Source organism: Vidua chalybeata, chromosome 5, assembly GCF_026979565.1.
Source record: "Vidua chalybeata isolate OUT-0048 chromosome 5, bVidCha1 merged haplotype, whole genome shotgun sequence".
Classification (NCBI taxonomy): Eukaryota; Metazoa; Chordata; class Aves; order Passeriformes; family Viduidae; genus Vidua; species Vidua chalybeata.
Genome location: NC_071534.1, coordinates 9,799,020 through 9,819,040, shown reverse-complemented (window position 1 = coordinate 9,819,040; position 20,021 = coordinate 9,799,020). Strand labels below are relative to the sequence as shown.

Sequence of the window (20,021 nt, the reverse complement as noted above, 5' to 3'; positions counted from 1 at the left end):
AAAAAAAAAAAAAAGGGAAACACCTTAGATGTAAAACTCAGAAGGAGGGCCTGTATTCAATGCCACTTGAAGCAGTTGTATCCTAGCAATTCCAGTTAATAATTATAATAAACATAACGAGTTAAAATGTAGTAGTTAAATGAGCCATAAAAATGAAGAGTCCATAATTTGTATGATATTGTGTCAGGTAATCGGATTAAAATAAACTAATGTTTGCATTTATTTGTGTTTAGGAGAAAATGAAGTGTAGCTGAGTGCTGCTACATACATTCCATCCTGGAATGAAAATCACATTGTTTTGACTGTGTTATTTCTATATCCATGCAAACCATCCTCATCACTCCATAGTTTTTACCTCCCTAATGCAAATAGGGTTGTGTCATTTGAAATTAGGGGCTATAAGGCCCCTTGGAGAGTCAAAGAGGAGCAGCAATTTGAAAAAAAAAAAAATGAAATGCAGCAATCAGACTTAGGAAGAAAGGGCATTTTCCTGGTAAATGTTTTCCTAAATGGGAATTTTTCAGTGTGGTGTTTTGCTCATGTGTTTGGCAGTCACTTGGAATCAAGTGCAGACTTAAGCTACATTGTGGGCTTGGCAATGACAATTTGTGTGTGTGTGGTGCTTTAGTTATATTAGCCCTGGAGGCAGAGTTAACACTTGCAGTGGGACAAGAGTATTTGCAGTCATCAGAGAACTTTGCAGTCAGCTTCAATAACATCACTCCATTTTTTTCACTTTTTTTTAACATTTTTTTTGGCAGCAAAGCACTTAGTAGAACCATCTGTCTTTCTATTAGTGTTTTTGAGTCCTGTTTTGAAGCTTCTTCGCTTGGCAAAGTCACTTTCATCCTTGGAAACCATTTAAAAAAAAAGTTCCGTGGCTTTTTGCCGAAGAAGAGTACTATGCAAAAATTCCGCATGGCTGTTCATTTTTGTTCTAAAAGAATACAGTTACTTTGTCTTTGTCTTTAAAAAAAAAAAATTAAAAAAAAAGCAAACCACAAAACCTCAAACAAAACGAATGAAAAATAAACACGTGAAGAAAAGGCAGGTATTGGACAGCTCTAGGAAAACTGCATGCAGATAGAGAACAAATCACATTTTATATGTTTTTTTCTCCCATAATTCAGTTGAAAATATGTATGCCTTCTAATTAGCAGGATCAGAATAGAAAGACAAATATTGAAGTAACAAAAAATGGATCAAGCTGGTTCAGTGAATGGAGCTACATCTACTCTGTCTTTCAGCCCCAATCTTAATCTCCCACTGCAAGAATTTCTGTCAACAGTGCTCTTGAACTCTATCCCTGAAAATTGTTTCAGACTATACAGACACAGCACACACAGGGGTGTTGCCAGCTCCAGGCATAAATTGAAAGGGATGGTAATCCCAAATTTTGTATCACTATTTTGCCTGGTAACAGTGTTGGCTGAACCAAGACGTGGCCTGGATTTTAAGGAGATTAAATGAAAATAGAATTAAGTGCAAATGGTGTATTCTGAACAGAGGCAGCCAAGGGCTGGTGCAGGTTCTCTTTTGCCAGTTCTGCTGTCAGGCAGCAGTGTAGGGAGTAACACCTCTTGCACCCCTCAGCATAGAAGGTTGTCTGTTGATACTCTGATTTTCTGAGTTACTTAAGGCCACAAAATAAATTGTAGTTTTCAAAGATGTATCCATCTCCGATGCCTCAGCTTTACAGCACCACTAAAATGTAGATGAGCTCTCTTAAAAACTGAGCCAGTCCTTCTTCACTGACTGATCTGGTCAGTACAGTGGGGGTTTTAAATTTAATCTAGTCATTCAGCATTTTAATCCAGCAAACTTTTCGTTTCTCATCTGTGTGAAATACAGAGACAGCTTCCATTTCTATCAATTATAAAAGCTATTAACGGAACTGGGTAAAAGCAACAGCAGTAGACATTGTGCCATGGCCCACTTCCAGCTTTGATGACTAATTTCTGCATGGCTTTAGTCCCCTGCAGTATCCACTTACAATATAATATTTTCCACTTCCTGACTTGCATGGTTGTGTAGAGTTGCTGTGCAAAGTTGAACGCCTAACACTTCAGACATAGATGTTTTATTTGTGAATAAAGGGTCTCAGCCTTTTTTCTGACCATCCTAGGACTTTATTTTTCCACATTTACAAATAAGTGCACGTGTATGAGCAGAAAAATAGCATTGGCTGTGCTGTGTGCTACTTATGCACTTATTTTTCCTTTCTGAGGAGGTGACTTTGTGTTTGGGCTTAGTCAGGGTGAAAACTACTGTCTGAAACAGATACTGCTACACAGTTCAATAAAAGAGAAGAAAGTACCCCCCTACAGCCAGAGATAAGTGAGTCATCATGAACTGTGGGGGGAATAATTAAGTGGGATATAGATATACCTTAGTGGAATATTTCAGATTATTTTGGATTCATGTAATTCATATGAAGTGCTTGGTAATGAAGATGAAGCTCAACAGTTGATGCTGCTGGAACACCCCAATATGAAGAGGTGTATTCAGACCAGACCTCTCAGATGAGAAGTGAAAGAAAGCATATTGCCAGACATTGTCCCCCCCCAAAAACAATTCTGTGTTTGATTTTCCCTCTCCTGTTCAGCAGGTCCAGGGTCAGCTGCCTCCATTAATGATTCCCGTATTCCCTCCAGACCAGCGAACCCTAGCAGCAGCTGCACAGCAAGGATTCCTCCTTCCTCCTGGCTTCAGCTACAAGGCGGGATGCAGTAAGTCCTGGAGATTTTTTTAGCTGGAAGTGGGTATTATAGGGCACAGTTTCATGCCAGTCTGTATAAAAATAACACCTTATCGATGGACAAAGCCATTAACTTGCAGAGATGAGTGTGAAACAGGGGATTAGTTGTTACAGTATGAGAAAAGCTTGTCAGAGATGAAGGATGTGTTTCTACATAACAGCCAAACATCTGACAGAAGAGGTGGATTTGTGCACCTTCTCTCTGACAGGTCTTTCTGACAAGTGAACATACTCATGACCACAAACTTGCATCTGAAGAGAAGCTATTTGAAACTTCCCAATAAATTTCAACACTGTTGTAAGAAAACATGTTTTTTCCTGAAGCAGACTGCTTGCTATTTGTGAACTGAGGGCCTATTCTAGTCTCTTTCTTCACACAGAACTCACATTAATCTCAACGGAGGTTCTGCACAGAGATCAAAGATAGCATATGCCTTTCAGTTTGATGGACTAACACAAACTCTGAGGATATTTGTGAGAGCCTAACACTTAAAAATATAGCATCTACTTTTTTAATCTTTGAAAGATATGTATTGTTCTCTACATTCTGCAGATTTTTTTTTATATTTTATTTAAGCCTTCTATAGGATTTCATCTTCCTGTCAACATGATGAGAATAAATACAAGTCAAGAAATAATGAAGGAACTTTCTTTCTGTGAATAAACTTAACTAGAGCATAAATTTCGTAGACTTGTGTTCCTGCACTTGTAGAACTCTTTTGCCATCAGTTTTCTACTGAGTTATCTGGGACTTGCTTGTTCTACTCTTCTGTCTCTAGTATGGGTGTTTGTTATGTCCATGTCACTGTATCCACTGTATCTGTATCCTTGACTAACTCATTAATTCATCAGTTGGTCTGAGTTACTCAGCACTTGCCACTGCTGCATTTTTGTAAACTTAGAACATAAAAAGATTTCTTTTGTTAAGTTGGCTTAGCCCACAATTTCAAATTTCTTTCAGCTTCTGAACATCACAGACACGGTGCTTGAGCACTAAGTCAGTTTCTTTGGCCACTAACACCTTTTCCTGATATTTTACAGACTGGGACCACTATTGCAAATACTGTTCCAAACACTTCACATCCCTCAGCAGCTGCAGTGCCAGAACATAGTCTCATTCAATTCTTCCAGTGATTTCACACACTCAGTCTCTCTCGGCTGGGAGAAGTAGTGATTCACATTACAGAATGTGTAGCTGTGAGCCACGCTGGATATGAATGCTACCATAACTGTGGGTCTGGAAAAGGTCAGCAGAGCACACCGTTAGACATATCTGGCAGATGATATTATTTCCATGGTAGTGGAGGCCAGTTTGGATAGAAGGAGTTGAGGTGGTTTTTTCCCTTCTTTGTACTGCGTGCACATTAACTCCATGATAGTTCTGTAGTTCCTCACATCTATGAAATAGATGTGACGTTACGTGTTTGTGTAACCCTGAAAATTGAAAGGCAAAAAGAGCAAAGTTTCTGCTGCTTCTGGCAGTAAGGCTTGGAATTAACAGTGTGCCAAGATGTAGGACTGAGCAGGAGCCAGTGGAAAAAGACAGCTCTGTGTTTGGTGGTTGCCTGGCATGTTTGGCTGAGTTTGACTGAGAAGCTGAGGAGAAGTGATCAGTGGTCCAAAGGGTTTCTTCCTTTCACTCACCATCTAGAGTAAACAAAAACTCACATACACATTTAGGTACACCTGGAAAGCTTCACCTAGCTGCCTTCAAACCACAATCTGTTCACATCAAGTCATGTTTTTGACAGACCACTAAAACATATTTCTCCCATTTTTTTGCTTGCCCTACTGTGTATCAGTCCGCTTGGCAAAGTCTATAAACCAGAGAGCTTTGGATAAAATTTTGTTAAGCAGCTGAGTGATTTAGGAGACTAAACCTTCCTCTTAAGAGTGGCAAAGACACTAGGATCTAAGTCTTAGGGGTATTTACCAAATTCTTGTAAATTCTTGTGACTGCAAACTTTAGTGTAGTCACCTGTGCTGGCTCGAACTGAGCTGAAGTGAGTTTTAGTACCAGCACTGTACTGCAACAGAGAATGTACAGCAGACTAATTTGCTCAACTTCTGGATGTGTTAAATTCCTGATTTTCATTGAGTTTGCTTTTGGGAGCAAAGCCTTCCTAGGAACTTCTGAAGACCTCACCAGCATCATCTGTACATGACTGCCATTCTATGTTTTAAAATTAGTTTATGTGTCTGTTGAAAATGGAATCTTACTTCTACATCTTCCTAGTCCTTTTGGAAAACTTGCCCTTCGTTCTGGACTGATTGCATTTTTCAGAATTGTTTTCTGTGGCTGATTGATGGAAATTCTCTAGTGATGATTCTGTTATTTATTAGAATTAACAACCTGCAGATAGGAATGATAAAAAAACTCCATGTGACTATTCGGTTTCATTCACAAAGAACAAAAAGCTATGAAAGTTTTCATATACTGTTCCTCAAAAAAAGAAGAGAGATTTGAAAATTTGGAGGAGAAGGAAGAGAGAATTATTGCAACAACCAGTATTTTCATTACTAGCTAGTGGTGCAGAGCTCCTTTGAATATCTGTTGGAGACACATTCACAGGGAGATTTCTGCTGCTCTGCACCTTGCCCCTGTGACAAGTCAGGCCTCCAGAAGGAGAAATATGGGCCAAGCTTCCTGGTTAGGCATTCTCAAACTTGCTCCTGTCCAGGCTGGGGCAGCAAGGACTCTCTGTTAAAATTGCTTAAAGTGAGGTGGTTCTTTTTCGTGGAAATGTGTTGGGAAGGGATTAAAGAAGCAGCCTGGTCACAGTGATAACCTTTGCAGGGGGTTGTGGTTGGAGTTGTTGGCCTCTTCAGCCAGCCCAGCTAGAATGTGTGATCAAGGCTCAAGGTGTGCAAAAGAGAAGAAATAATGAATAGCTGTACTGCTGTTTTACTTTCATTCAGCTTAGATAACAAAGCCTAATTTAAGTTATTCAGTGCTTTCTGATCCACCTGTACCTCCCAAGAGAGGGTGAAATGAGTCCCCCAATGGTTTCAGTGTGTGAGTAGGAGGGTTCCTGAAGCAGTGCTTACCAACGGACTCATGACTCACCAGACAGAGGCTGGAAAAGAAGAGCGCTGCTTTCTCTACACGTACTTTGTTTTCTGAGCATTTAGACTGAAGAGAACACAAAAATGATTGTAACAGTTATTAGCAGTGGTCCATTTAGACTCCTTCCATGGCAGATACCTAAGGAAGAACAGGGCAGAAGTGTACTGATACTTCATCCCCCATCCACTGCCAGGTTGCAGGGACCTTCTAACCCAGTGGTGGCATCCGTGTGAGATGTGTTACTGAAAACAAAGAGATTTTCTCTGCTTGGTTCCAGCCTGATGGAAAACATTCTAGAGAGATGAAATGCTCAAAAAAATCCAGCAATATCAGTCTCTATTATGTGCAGAGCAAATGATTCAATTATGCTTTTCCAAATATTTTTCAAAATTGGGTAAATAAAGGGAGGAGAGGGGTAAATATTTTCTCCATGGTTACATGGCAGGCCATGGTCTTTGGCTTCCAATTTGATGTACTACATTTCCTTTTCTTTCTTTTTCTCCATAGCAGATCATGCTTGGGAGTGGCTTGGGTTTTCATTTTGTTTTGTTTTTTTTAAACAGATGGTTTGCATTACATAAGGGACAATTTACACAAGTTGACACTTCCCCTTTTTTTCTCTATGGCATATTGTGTGGTGGTAAAGTTGGCAGAGATGAAGGGAGGAACTTCTATTAGGATTACATTTTTATTTGAGAAAAAGATTCATAATCTGTGGTTCCAGTTATTTTTTAACCTCCATACCTAGATATAATTGCATGTATAAAATATTTAATATTATTATTTACATCCGAAGTACTTTTTCTTACGAGAAAAAGAAGTTGGCAGTATGTGATGGGCTATATAGTCCCCAGTTAGCAAGGTAAATACTGATTACATAGTCATTCGCCCTGTACTTAGTTATTTATGCAATGTGTGCTGTTTGAAATTTAAATGTTTTGATTTTTCATGCAAACCTCTTTATATGTATTTTATTATACGCATAATACGTAATATTTAGATAGATATATAATGCAAATCTTTTTATAAAGGGCTGATGTTTCAAGGTTAGTTGTTAACTAAGTTAGTGACTGGCAGCATGAGCAAATTTGAGGAGTTGACCCCAGTATTCCAACTATTTAAACTGGTTTTAGCAGCAGGAGAGCACCTTCCATTTCAGCTGATGCTGAAATCAAACAGGGTCTGATTGCTGCATTTCCCAGAGCTTCTCTCACATTTGGGCTCCACAGATTGGTTCAGGTCACTTACCCCTTCTTTGCTTCTCATTCCATAACCTTATCACTTGTTACTGCTGCTGCTGCCAGTTCAGCCCTACTTGTGGTACTTACCAGATAATAGACACAACTCCCAGGATTTTAGCAATGGTAAGGGAAATGTCAGCTCTGCTGAGGTCTGAGGAGCTGTTGCTGTTGACTTCACTGAAGTCAGATTTCACACCAGATGATACAGATCTGCTAGGGCCACTCTTAGAAATAATTAGAATTTATTTAGAGCTAATTAATATTTGAGAAGTGCTTTGAAAGCATAAAAATGGTGTAAGTGATAGAAGAGAAGAAGTTTTGTATTGTGCCCTTTAAAACTGCATAGTTCTGCCTCTGAGCAAGCTGCTTATCAGTCATAGGTAGTATGATCCTTTTATTCATGCACATATGTATGGATTTGTATGTGGAATATTAAGGCATGGCTGTATCTCCTGTGCAAGAGATACTAAAGGGAATGAAATAAAGATTTGGGGAAGAACAAGGGAATCCTTCTGGGGGCTGAGATACAAAAAAAAAAAACAAGCAGAAGGAGTTTGGATGAGAACAGTGTTCTCTGGGTCTTCATCAACAAATCTAAGGATCAGCATGGGCAGAATGGTCCCATGTTTCTACATTTGCAGCACTGTTTGCCAGTAGTGTCCAAGTCAGCTGCACAGAGTACCCAAATTTTGGGTCTTCCCTAATTAGGGTCTTCCCTAATTAGTGATGCTAAGTAAGATTAATTTAGGAAACTGCACTCCAACACTTCTTAAAACGTTTGATCATCATGTTAAAAGGGAAGGAGATGTTGACTTGCACCTAAAGCAGTGGGGTGTGTCCTGTCAGTCCTCAGGTTTTTCAGGATGGCTGAAGCTATTGAATTACACATAGTTTCTTCTGTAGAAGATGAAGAACAGCTCACCTTGTTTTCTAAACTAAGTCGTGCAAGAAATTGTATTATTTGGAGATTTTTAGGACTTGTTTTCTTTTCTCGGGAAGCAATAGTTGCCAAGTCTGTATTTCCAGAAATGGGATTTACCCCAAGTACATTTTCCAGGTTATTGGCAAATTCTCAAGAATAGAAAGCCTTTTATTTGCTGATACCTGTGTTATTTTTATGGCAATATGACAAATTTTGGAAACAAGAATTGTTTTTCTTTGCCCATTTGTCCTGTGCCCTGTGGATAATTTGTTGTAAAAAATCATATTGTGTTTGCAGTCACATGTTATCAACACGAGGTTTTTTGAAAGCACTTTAATCGCTATTTCAACCATATCCAGTTTGGAGGGGAAATCTGAATATACAATAGGTACATTTTGTATGTCTTACATACCAGCTTGTTGCAGCTGAAAGTGTTCTAAATAATTCACAGAAATTTATTGATGAAATATCTGATTACCTCTTAAAATTGGCAGAATATGAGAGATGAACAAGTCAAGCCTAATAAAATTGAAATATACTGAATTTACTGTTCATCTATGTTCTGAACAATAATTCTGATGTCTGATAAAAACAAAGCTCTCAGTTAATTGGTTCCTCACATAATACAATAAAATTAATGTTTAGGAGTTAAATACTATAAACTTCCTCAGGGAAAATTGCTGATGTGTCTCTGTTTTTCAGTCGCATGTTTCATGTTTAATGGAGTATCATGTGGATTGTCTTATCATTTTACTTGTGCTCCGTGTCCATGTTTCTGTCTTCTAAAGAGACTTGAGTGCTAATTTCTGATTTAACTGTGTCAGCTGACATGCAGGTCATTGGCAATCACCAAATCACAAGGAAAAAAATATTGGCATTGCTGTGTTTTTATCAGGATGACAAAAACAGAAGCCATGTGTTGTGAAGACCACATACTGTAGCTTCTTGATAAAGATGCTAGTCATCTTCCAGGGCTACTGTTCATGCCTTGGGAAAGAATGAGCATATGACTAAACCCTCATATTCCCCCCAGGATGAGGAAGAGTAATGGCATTGTGGATAGACACAAGAAGGAGGAATTTTTGGTAGTAGCTTTGCCTCTCAGCATCCAGGAGAATGTGATGGTTCTGTGAGGTTGCAAATGTAATGGAAGGAGACAAGGCTGCAGAAGAGAACAACACGACTAAAGACTGTTTTTAAATGAAAGAGTTCCATAGCCCCCGATCTCTGGGTGGCTTCTCCTAATAATTCCAATAGAAACCAAGCAGACAAGCAAAACAATAAAAACAGGCTGGTAGTTTCAGCTCAGTTTCTAGGCCATGAAAGATGTCTGGTGCTGCTTCACTATTATCCATAGTTGGGTAACAGAATAAAGTCCTTTTTTTTAAATTCATGAGCATGTACAAACCTTTGTGGAAAGACTTCGGCTTTCCTTGGAAGCTGGAGGTTTTGAATAAGTGCAATTTATTCTACAGGTACAGAAAAAACATTAGAAAATGTGTATGCTGAAATCATAGGGCTATTCTGCTTGGCAGGGATCTCTGAAGGCTTGCAGTCCAACCTCTTGCTTCAGGCAGGGTCATCAAGGAGATAGGATCAGATTACACAGGGCTTTATTCAGCTGGGGCTTGCAAAGCTCCAAGGACAGAGAGTGCAGCTGTTTGGACAGCTCACAACATCTGGCTGTCCTTGTGGGGAAAATCTGATCCTCTCTTGGTGCACCTTATGTCCATTGGCTCTTGTTCTCCAAGCACAGCCCACCAGAAGGAGCCTGGCCCCTCGTGTTGATCACCTTGTGGAGTTGGAAGGCTGTTCCTAGATCCCTCCAAGCCTGTCCCTTCTGTAGGCTGACTTGTTTCTCTAAAACACAAAACAGACTAATCTCTCAGCCCACACTGTCCTGAGTTATCCTCAGAGGAAATCAGGGAACCAGTTTGGATTTCTTTTTTGAAGCCACTGGTGGTGTCTTCTTCATACTCTTCTTATTATTAATTGAAGTCCATAATCCTGAGAGGCAGAAGTCAGGGAACACTGCCCATGTCTTTCACAGCCTCCCATTACTTTTACTGCATGTCCACCATCACACCAAGAGAATGAGAGGAAAATGAGGTTGAGAATAAATGAGCAGGGAGAAGAGGTGCAGTGCCTTACCTGTCAGTTGGCCATCAGCTGTGATTACTCATTATAAATACACTCAAGTGATAAATTGAGTGTAAAATTATTGTGGCTTTTCTAGAATTTGGCAAAAATGGGGGAAAGAGAAGGTAGAATTCCTTTTCATTCAACAGAATGTATTATAAGAAAATGGTATTTTTCATGGAATTTAGTTAAGCATACTAGTCTTGGAAATTATAATTTAAGAGTTGGGTTTTGTTTCATGTTCTTCATATTCTTTACATTGTTTTCTCTTCTCTTGTCTTCTTCCGTGATCTCCAACTTTTTTTTCATTTGCTGTCCCTGAAAGATAGGTAGGAGAAAAACAATGAGTTTTTAAAAAATCATGGGAAATAAATGCCCTACTTCTCCTCTTCTGGTATCCTTTTTTTAAGAGAAGAAGATTTCAGGGAAAAAAAAATCAGTGTTCTATTGTTTCATATAATCAGGTTCAACTTTTAAATCCTGTCAAAACATTATAATTTAACATTAGCATGTAACTTGATTTATATAGCAAGTAAGACAATTGTGCCTGCTCTGAAGAGCTTGCAGCCTGTCAGGAGACAAGAGAAGACACTAGGGGGGATTACACCATGAAGGAGAATAAATGAGATGAGTGACAGAAAAAGGAATACAAAAAACATCTTAAGGGTTTTGGTGAATGGTGCAACAGACTTAATGTTAACTCTTATGCTTTATTTTCACTTTAAGAAAAAAATCCTAATGTTTTTTAACTTAAAAAAAAACTCCTTTGATAAAATTTTGCAAAACATTTAAATGATTTGAGAGCCATTGTTGTATTTCCACAAGTACAGAATCATTTCATACCCATGAGCTGGTAGCTAGTCAGTTGAAAATCAAGTTCCTAAACACAGGGTTGTTATTTTGTGTGTTGGGACAGAATGTCCACTTGGCTCTGTACCACAACTTAACTTTTGCAGAAGAGTGTTTTCAGTGGAGGATCATGGGAGTGTTCATAGAAAGAGTGGTTTGAAAGTGAATGTACTTCATGAAAAATCCTCTTGTAAGCAAGATCTTGGAAGATTATTTTGGGCAAGGATGAAGGTGTGATTTGAAATTGAAAGAAGTTGCAGTGCATAAATTATCAGGAAAGAGGTTCTGGGTATGTTTGTGGAAGATGGACCAGAAGAAGGATAGAGAAATAAAGTACTGGCACAGAATTGAGGACTCAGCCTTGTGCTCTGCCCTGATCCACTGGCAGTGCCCACAGTGGGCACCAATAATATTCCTCTATATTCTAATACTCCCCCTTAGCTCCCCTGGGCTGACATTTCCCCTTCCCTTCTTTAGCTGCTGCATCACCAGTGCATAAATCCTGTGTTCTCTTTATGTAGCCAGCCTTGAATAATTCTGTTCTTCAAAGTGATGTCACCAGCTACCTGGGAAATAATTAAGTATTAGGCAATAATGCACCAGCTAATGAAATTGTTTTTACCTGGTTGTCACCATAAAAATCTCAGCCTTTGATCTGCTCCAGATTTTACCATATGGCCTACTAAAGAAAAACAACAATAAAACTTCTCTCTGATGCTTTGTTTGTACCAAAAGTCCACGCATAACAAGAGAGGTAGTTTGGAACATGAAATGACTGCACAAAATGTTTCTTTTGGTAGCTGAAAGATGCTCCTGCCTGCCTGCACTTGATTAGTAATGAATTCTGTAAATGGAAATGTAATATGGTTGTTTGAGATTTTATTGGTGTTTTCACTGGTACAGACTTGTGAGTGGCTTGGGAAATACCTATTTCTGAGAACTGTATGTCTTGTCTCACATTCCTGAAATGTTCCTAGAGCTTGGAAAACAAATGTAGCTACTTCTTACATCTAAAAATAAGGTATTTACTGAAGATGTAATGTAATAGTTAAGACATGCATTTCCCAGATTTCAGAATTAGCTAAAACTGTTCAGTCAATAAATTCACTCTGATACGGGAATAAATTTAAGGATAAAAGATGTAAAGATGTAGCATGTTCTAGAGTAACAACAAAAAATATGTATTTATCAGATAACACCTGAGATCTTTGTTAGTATTTTGAGGGCTGGCAGTTGCTCTTGCACTGTGTGGTGTCAGTATCTGAGTGCTTCATGAATAGGGTCCCAGAACCTTCCCTGGGTCTGAAGAGTTTTCTGTGGGTTTTAATCTTGGCTCTTCCACTGGGCTGTTGGTGGGAATAGTGGGATTTAGGAATTAGCATAATGGACTTGAGGCTGTGTGTGAAGAAAAATGTGAGAGAGTGGATGGAAGCTGATATTTTAATATATGTGTTTTAATACAAATCATTCAAAACTAGAAATGTAATGGGCTGTAAGAATCAGCATCCTACTGACAAAATTTCCCGCTTTTTTTTTTTTCTAGTTGAAAAATTAAAAATTTTATCTTCTTTCACAGCTGTTCTTTGATTGAGTGTCCTCTTTAGGAGAGAGTTTTGGAATGATGCTGAGATCATTCTGTGGTGGTGTGGAAGCAGATGAACACCATTGTCCCTGACTCTCTGACCACTGTTCCCATTTTGATTGTGTCTTCACATGTCTAAGGCCCACTGCTTAGGTCACAAGATAGCTCTCCAGAAAATGTCAAGTCAGAAAGATTTTTTTTATTCAGTCCATGATAGGAAAAGGAAGGTGGGTGCCTCAGAAAGCAAAATAAAATTGGAAAATGTAAAACAATGGCATTCTCTGGGGAAGAAAAAGAAAGCCAAGTGTGTCAGGAAATCTGTTGCCCACTGACAAATAAATAAATAGAATTGTTGTGGCCTGAGGCTGGTGCACAGACACTTGGGAATGGGGATGCCTGGGTGGACATTTTGGTTTGCATTGCTTGGCTGGTCAGCCTTGAGTGACTGTGAGGCTTCAGTCAACAAAGCATTACTTAAGATGTTCTTAAATATAAACATGCACAGTTATTTAAGTTTAGTATCTGTTTAGATGCTTTGCCAGCCCAGTTGCTGTTGGTCCTCCATTACTAGAAGTTGTGATATTTAATTCTTACCAGGGAGAGATCAAGATCCTTGAATGAGAAGGTCTCACTGAAGAAGGTTACATTATAAAAAGGGAAAATAAACAATAGCCACTTATCTGAATGTGTGTACACCAACACAGCTTATTTCTAACATTTAAAGTAAAATTACATAAATTTATTTCCCTTTGTTTTCTGTTTCCTGTAACTAAGGCTTGATAGCATTTGAAACTTTAATTCAATAATAAATATTAATGGTGGTACAGAACACCCTGCATTACCTCCTTAATTGTCTTTTTTATTTTTTCATCCAGTTCATTCAAAAAAGCACAATAAAGGGGAAAACTTTTAATCTACCTTTTTAATGACATGTACAGCAGTATTTAGGTAGATTTTCATGATAGAGTGTTCTGCTTTTTCCATTGTCTGTTTTTGTGCTACAGAAATTGGGCATGCCACCAGAATATAGGGACACACAGAAATGCTCTAGTGAGCCTTATTTGGGTGGAAAGTGTTAAAACATTTTATCACCTAAAGAAGCAATATAATGTCTGTAACATTTCTTATTATTTTTGCTAGTTTTCTTCATAGTTTTGTGGATGGGGTAGTATGAAGTTTATTTTAACAAATCAGAAGTTTCAGAATTGACCAAAAGTGAGCTCTCCATATCATTAAAACGTGCTGGTCTCCATCTCAATTTTTGCCATTTCAGGTAATTTTCCTTTACAAATGCCTGCAATTTTTCTTAAAACCTTTACTGGCTCCCTTTATCTCATTAAGCACAATGTAGTTCTTACTAAAACTTGAAGTAGTTTTCCTTCGGAAGCAAAATTGAATCTCAAGTCATGAAGCGGAGTTGGTGCAGGGATTTCAAAGGCTTGTGTCCGATTTCCTTAGCTTCACGTGCTTTTTCCTGTTGCAGGATCAAACCCTGCCACTAAAGTGAGATTTTTTTTCTCTCCTGAAAGAAAACAGTAGTCAATTGAGTACCATTTCTACTCTGCGTGAGGCTCAGTTTGCTAACAGTGAGCGGAGTTTAGTTAACTTCATATTTTGGACAAGCTTGTAAATTTGTTCCCTTCTAATGCTGTGATCTTATCAAGGTTGTACTGTTTTCCTTTTCTTCTCCTCCACCCCCATCTTCTTTCTTTCCTTTTTTTGAAGTGCAGCCTTCTGATCAATGTGCACTTTTTTTTTCCATTTCCCTAAATACATCATGAAAAAGGATGAGGTTTCCGCCTTAATTGCTTGTGCCTTTTATTCACATTCCTCTCTCAGCCAGAATTGTGAAAAGAGTGTTAGTAAAAGGCTGCACAATAGAGCTTTTCATTAGGCCTCAACAAGGCACACAAAAGAAGGCTTTTGGAAAGAGTGAATGCAGGACTTTAATTTGCAGGTGGAGAGTAGATAAAAGGTGCTGACGCCTCTATTATTCTCTTACTTAGGTGACCCCTACCCCGTTCAGCTGATCCCAACTACCATGGCAGCTGCTGCCGCAGCAACACCGGGCTTAGGCCCACTCCAACTGCAGGTAAGTCCCAGCACAATGTAGAGGAGGCAAAGGTTAAGTAAATATAAAAACCAGTTTTCTCTTCCTTTGGAACACGATGCAATTAACAGGGGTCTTTGGGCTGTTCTCTTCGCATAAAATTTGCATCTGAAGCAAAAGAGTCATCAAACGATAACATATTTTCTTTTCACCTTGCTGGAAGTTTTTGTTACTTTTTTTGTGTCCCTGTTGTCAAGTTAACTACTTTTAGGTTTGTACTTTGAATTTCCTCATAGCAGTATGTTTGCGTTTCTTACTGACGTGGTTTAACCCCAGACAACAACTCAGTGCAACACAGCCACTCTCTGTGGCTGAACATTCCCAAAAGTGGGGTGGATCAGAGAATTGGGAAATACAAGGTAAAACCCATGGCTTGAGATAAGAACAGTTCCATAACTGATATCAAGTAAAATACAGCAGTAGTCATAGCAACAATTGTAATGGAAAAGAGAGAAGAACAAAATCCAAGAAAACAATTGCTCTCCACCTGCTGACCAGTGCCCAGCCTGTCCCCAAGCAGTGGTTGACCCCTCCTGAACAAGTGTCCCCAGTTTATTAACTGAGCATGACATTCTCTGCTGGGGAATATGTCTTTGGCCAGTTCAGGTCAGCCATCCCAGCCTTGCTGCCTCCCAGTGTTCTTGTGCAGCTTCTCACAACTTGAGAAATCCTTGATTTAGGGTAAAGACTACTTAGCAACAACCAAAACATCGACGTGTTATCAAACGTTATTCTCATCCTAAATCCAAAACACAGCACTGTACCAGCTACTGAGAAGAAAGCCAGTGCTATCCCAGCTGAAACCAGGACACTTTTCCATTAGATCATTCTCCTGCAGGCTGTAAAATACCAAAAGGAAATGGGTTGTGGGCCGAAGAGCTCTGTCCTGACAAGCACTTTTAAACTGCTTAGAAGTCGTTAACATGATTATGTCCTTTTAGGCCATAAGCTCTTCAGAGCAATAACTGGCCCCTCCTACGGTGTTTTATGGTACCCAGAGCATTTTAGACACTGCTGTATTGCAGATAATTAGTGATTATTCTAATTTAACATGGACAATTAGAAAACAGGTGGAAAGATACTGAAGGGTTTGAGGTTTTTTCAGCTACAATAAAGAGTTGACCTGGTAGCCAGATGTATCTAATTGAGAATGTCAGTATTCTGGATTTTGGAGGCATTAGGCTGTCTGTGGGTCTAAATGATAGCAAGTCTTTGGATATTCCTGATCAGCCTCACAACCCTTGCCAAGTCATTGGAATTAAGCAAATGTGGTATCCATTGCTACAATGTAAATGTTGCTACCTGTCGTGTATGCTGGGCTGGTAGGAGGAAGCCAGGTAATATTTGGGAGTGAGAGAAAATCAAGATCCAAATCATCTCTAATTCTGCAAAGTCTGGATTGCCACTCTCTTCTAGAAACATAAAAAGCCCCAAGCTCTCCACTGCAAATGCATCTCCCTGCTCATTGTTATTTGCCAAGTCACATGGAACAGCAGAGCTTTATACCTGCTTGGAAAGGCTCAGCCTTTATGACTGGGATGTGTGAAATGCATTCTCCAGCTCAGCTTGGCCCGCATCAGTATGAAGTAGACATCAGATATTTCAGTTGTTTGGCCAGTGTACTAGAGCGTGGGACATAGTTCTGGGGAAGATTTTTTTTTTACTTTATTTTATTTTAACACAGCCAGCGGAAGTTAGCTGAGTTTCACAGAAATAGCTGCCAGTGTGTAAGCTGACACATTCCATGCACCACAGAGGTTAATACATTCATTCCTATTGTGCCTTTGTATGAAAAGCAACATTGTCTGTGTGTTAGTTTCTGATTCTCTGAGTTACAAATACTGTAGGCGGCTTAAGAATCATGGGAGCCATAGAAGTCATCCCTGTGAAATGAATTTTGAGGCGTTTCAGTATTGATAAAATGCTTTTAATAGCCAAACACACATGAACAGACATATGGAAGCAAGAGGGAGGGAAAAAGGAAAAGCAAACATGGCGCTAGCTAGCAATGCAAAAACAACACTGATTCTAATTCTTACCTTTTCAGTCATTCAGGCTAGTCCTAAAATAATGCATCAGTGCTCCAATAAGATGGTAGGATGGTTTACTTTCATTTCAGGACCAGCTTTTGGCTGTATATCTGTGCATGCTGTGAGCTGAAGTATCCTGGTTAAAATAGGCTTTATCACAATAACAGTTTTCTTGTTAAAAGGTGGGCTTTGTGCATAAGTGACTTCAGTCATAAGTATCTTAGGATGAATTTAGGTTATGGAAAAGCTGAGAACCTCAAAGGCCTCTTGTTTCTGTGCAGAGAACATTAAAATGAAAATATTGACCAAATTCACCTATGTTGTTTTGCTACATGTCTGGAATTAGAGGGAGAGTTTGGCAGCCAGTCAGTGGGAGAGGCTCAAATTACCAACTTAGCAGACTCTCTTAAATTTTTCAGATGTGATCTCTAAGGGCACATATAGGCTAGAAGTGAATTTAAGCTGATTTTTCTTCATGTCTTAGTGATTTTTAGTTATCATAGCAATCTGTCTGATAGAAATTGAACATGCCTCTTAACTTCTGGTGCCATTTGAAAGAGTCAGGCCAGATTTGCTTCTGGAAAGGTTTTATCATACAGGATTCAAAATGGATGCCCACCTATGCTAACATGAATGGAGCTCAACTTGGTTGCTCTATTAGAAAGACTGTGCCTTCCAAACTCTGTTCAAATCCAGTTTAGCTCAGTGATGACTTTGTTGAGTCATAAAGGAAGATTCATGATTTTTGGTCCAAACCCATGGTCCAAACCCACATTTAAAAGGCTTTGCAGTCTCTTTCAAAGAAGAACTCTTCTTACTTCAGATGTTCCCCTGCATTAGAATTCTGGTGTCCCCTACACACCCTCTGTCATCTGGTCATCAGACAGAAAAAGGTCAGAAAAGTGGCATGTTCCCTCTTTTCTTCTTTCTCTATCCTCCCTATCACTCATCTTTCAGACTTTGTGTACTTAAAGCAGGGGAGATCAAAGGACCTGACACAATGCTCAGTTTGTTGCTCCCAGCAAAATTCGATACACAGCGTTATCTCAGTGAAGACAAAGCCAAGGAATTTCTCTTGTTTGTTTATGGAACAATAAACACGTCTTTGTTATTTCACTAGAGAATTTTAAGTCGGGTCATGGCTTTGGTAGTGTACTGTGAGATCAACAGGAAGTACTTTTTTTATCCCTGGTTGTCAAAATCGAACTTTTGTTTTTGTAAATGAAATGCACCCTGTGTTTATCGAAGAAGAGCTAGCACCTGATTGCTTTCCTGTGGCAAAGAACCTCTTTGTCAGTGAAAATGCAGTTCCTCATTTTGAAATCCCCTGTTGGTTCGCAGTGATGGATTTGTAATCCGAAGCCCCCTGTTCCTCTCTCCGCCTCTGAGTTCCCACTGGGGTGTACAGACTCTGCCATCTGATATTTGCCACTATTAGCCACATGGGATTGCCTTGATTTCCAGTATCCACAGAGAGACTGATGGCTCAACGAGGATGGAAACTAAAGCTTGCATTGTTGGGTGTTGTAAAGGAAGTAGAGGGATGGGGCCGTGTTGGAAAAGCTGGAACTGCCACGGTGCAAACTTGAACCTGTCCTCTGATAAAGTGCTGTCTCTCAACTCCAAATGTTCACTCATTCCCACTTTTAATGACAAAAATGCCATTTGTGGGGGAAAAAAGTGGTTTTAGCTTTGCTCTGTTACTGAGAAAACTCAGTCCTGAACATTAGTGTGGTAAAATCCCTCTGGGTAAGCACATGGGTTTCTTACGTGAGCTTCTTCCCCTCATAAACATCATCTGGTCTTGTTCTTCAAGAATGGTGCAGGATGGCAGTTATGTTTCAAATACATGAGAGAAAAGCTGAACATAAATTGTCACTGTGTTTTACTGAAACAGGCTAATGACTCACAAGTACTGCTGTATGCCTTATATGATGTTTTCTATATGGTTTAGCAGACGAGAGAATCAAGTCCCTCCATCTTGAAGATCAACATTCAAAGCTGTAAACATAGATGTGTTGTAACAAGTTTTGCACAAACTAAACTGAAGGGTTTCTTTTGGTGCCAGTCATCTTGGGTATAGCTAAGTATGAGATAGATGTTTCTGTAAGTCTGAGCAAATTATATTCTGAAAGTTTCTTTTCTGATAAAAAGTATTTTGTGAGTAGTTTCTGAGCATTAGGAAACGGGGAACTAATCGCACAACATGAAAACTGAGAGGAATCTGCACCATTGGGAGTGGGAATGGTTCAGATTTCCCAGATTGCTTGTTTGATAACCTGATAGTGACAACAACTGATTAATTGGCAGTAACACAAATGCTGTATATACCCATAATTCCATTGAAAGATAATGCTGGATGAATAATGACAGCTGCCTGTGTAGTCTTACTGTATGGACATTTTGTGTCCTGTCAAAACACTAGAGCAGTCTGATGTAATACAGACTTCCTGCAAACATCTGCTCTTGGAAAAAAAACACCCCAAAAAGTTGGGAGTGCCAGCATTCAAACTTTCTTCCCTCTTCATCTTAGCATGAAGCAGGGCTTCATAATTATTTGTGGTTGTGTTCAGCATCATGTCCAAATCTGTCACTGTATGAATCAAGAGAGCCTCCCATCAGTGTCTAAGTGTGAAAGCATTTTAGCTGGGTCTCAGTTCTGGACACCAGTCCTTAGGAGAGCCCTGTGTTCTCTGACTATTTGTATAAAGATGAGGAGCATATTTAGACCTAAAACAGTCTGGCCAATTCCTATTGGAATACTTCCTATATTAGTATTATGTGAGTACTTGGGTCAATTAATTTTTCCTTCTACAGACCTGTTCTCTTAGTTGTGTGGTAAGATGCATACCAAGGACTGAATTTAAGTGGAATTTTAAAAACTGGACCACAGTTTTGGAAATATTTGGGCCTCAAGCAGGCACTGATTTTAGAGATTAGATTTTAAGAAAAATTAAGCCCATTTGGAGTTTGAAGGCTTTGAGTTGTTCATCCTGCTGTTATTTAGGTGTCAGCTCAGTACACATTTTCCTTTGGAATGCCTTGCTTTCAGGTATCTTAAGGATCCCTAATCACTGGGAAGGATAGAGCACTTTAACAAGTGTGCAGCTGCTGATCAGGAGGCAGAGTGTTCCAATGGTCATACAAGTATTCCATAAAACATCTGTTGAAGAAAAATTAAAGCCTTCTCAATCAGAAACCTTTTATTTTTTTCTTACATACCAGCTTCCTTTTGGCTTCTTCACTATTGCAGGAATGAGCTACATATCTCCACTTAGCAGTTTGGGCTATTTCTCTCAAGTATCTCCTTAAGTTTCATTTGA

The 20,021-nt window shown here is 39.2% G+C and overlaps 1 protein-coding gene across 5 annotated transcripts in view; it reads left to right on the top strand.

Annotated features, from left to right (window-relative positions):
- The window catches only part of SOX5 (SRY-box transcription factor 5), a 285,498-nt gene that overhangs the window by 184,319 nt on the left and 81,158 nt on the right, over positions 1–20,021 (top strand). For 3 of the 5 annotated variants that reach the window (XM_053942785.1, XM_053942782.1, XM_053942784.1), the window contains exons 7-8: positions 2,606–2,729; positions 14,565–14,650. In XM_053942785.1, coding sequence (XP_053798760.1) covers positions 2,606–2,729; positions 14,565–14,650 — 210 coding nt within the window. The remainder of the gene's footprint in view (positions 1–2,605; positions 2,730–14,564; positions 14,651–20,021) is intronic. The other 2 variants (XM_053942786.1, XM_053942783.1) reach the window with 1 other exon arrangement.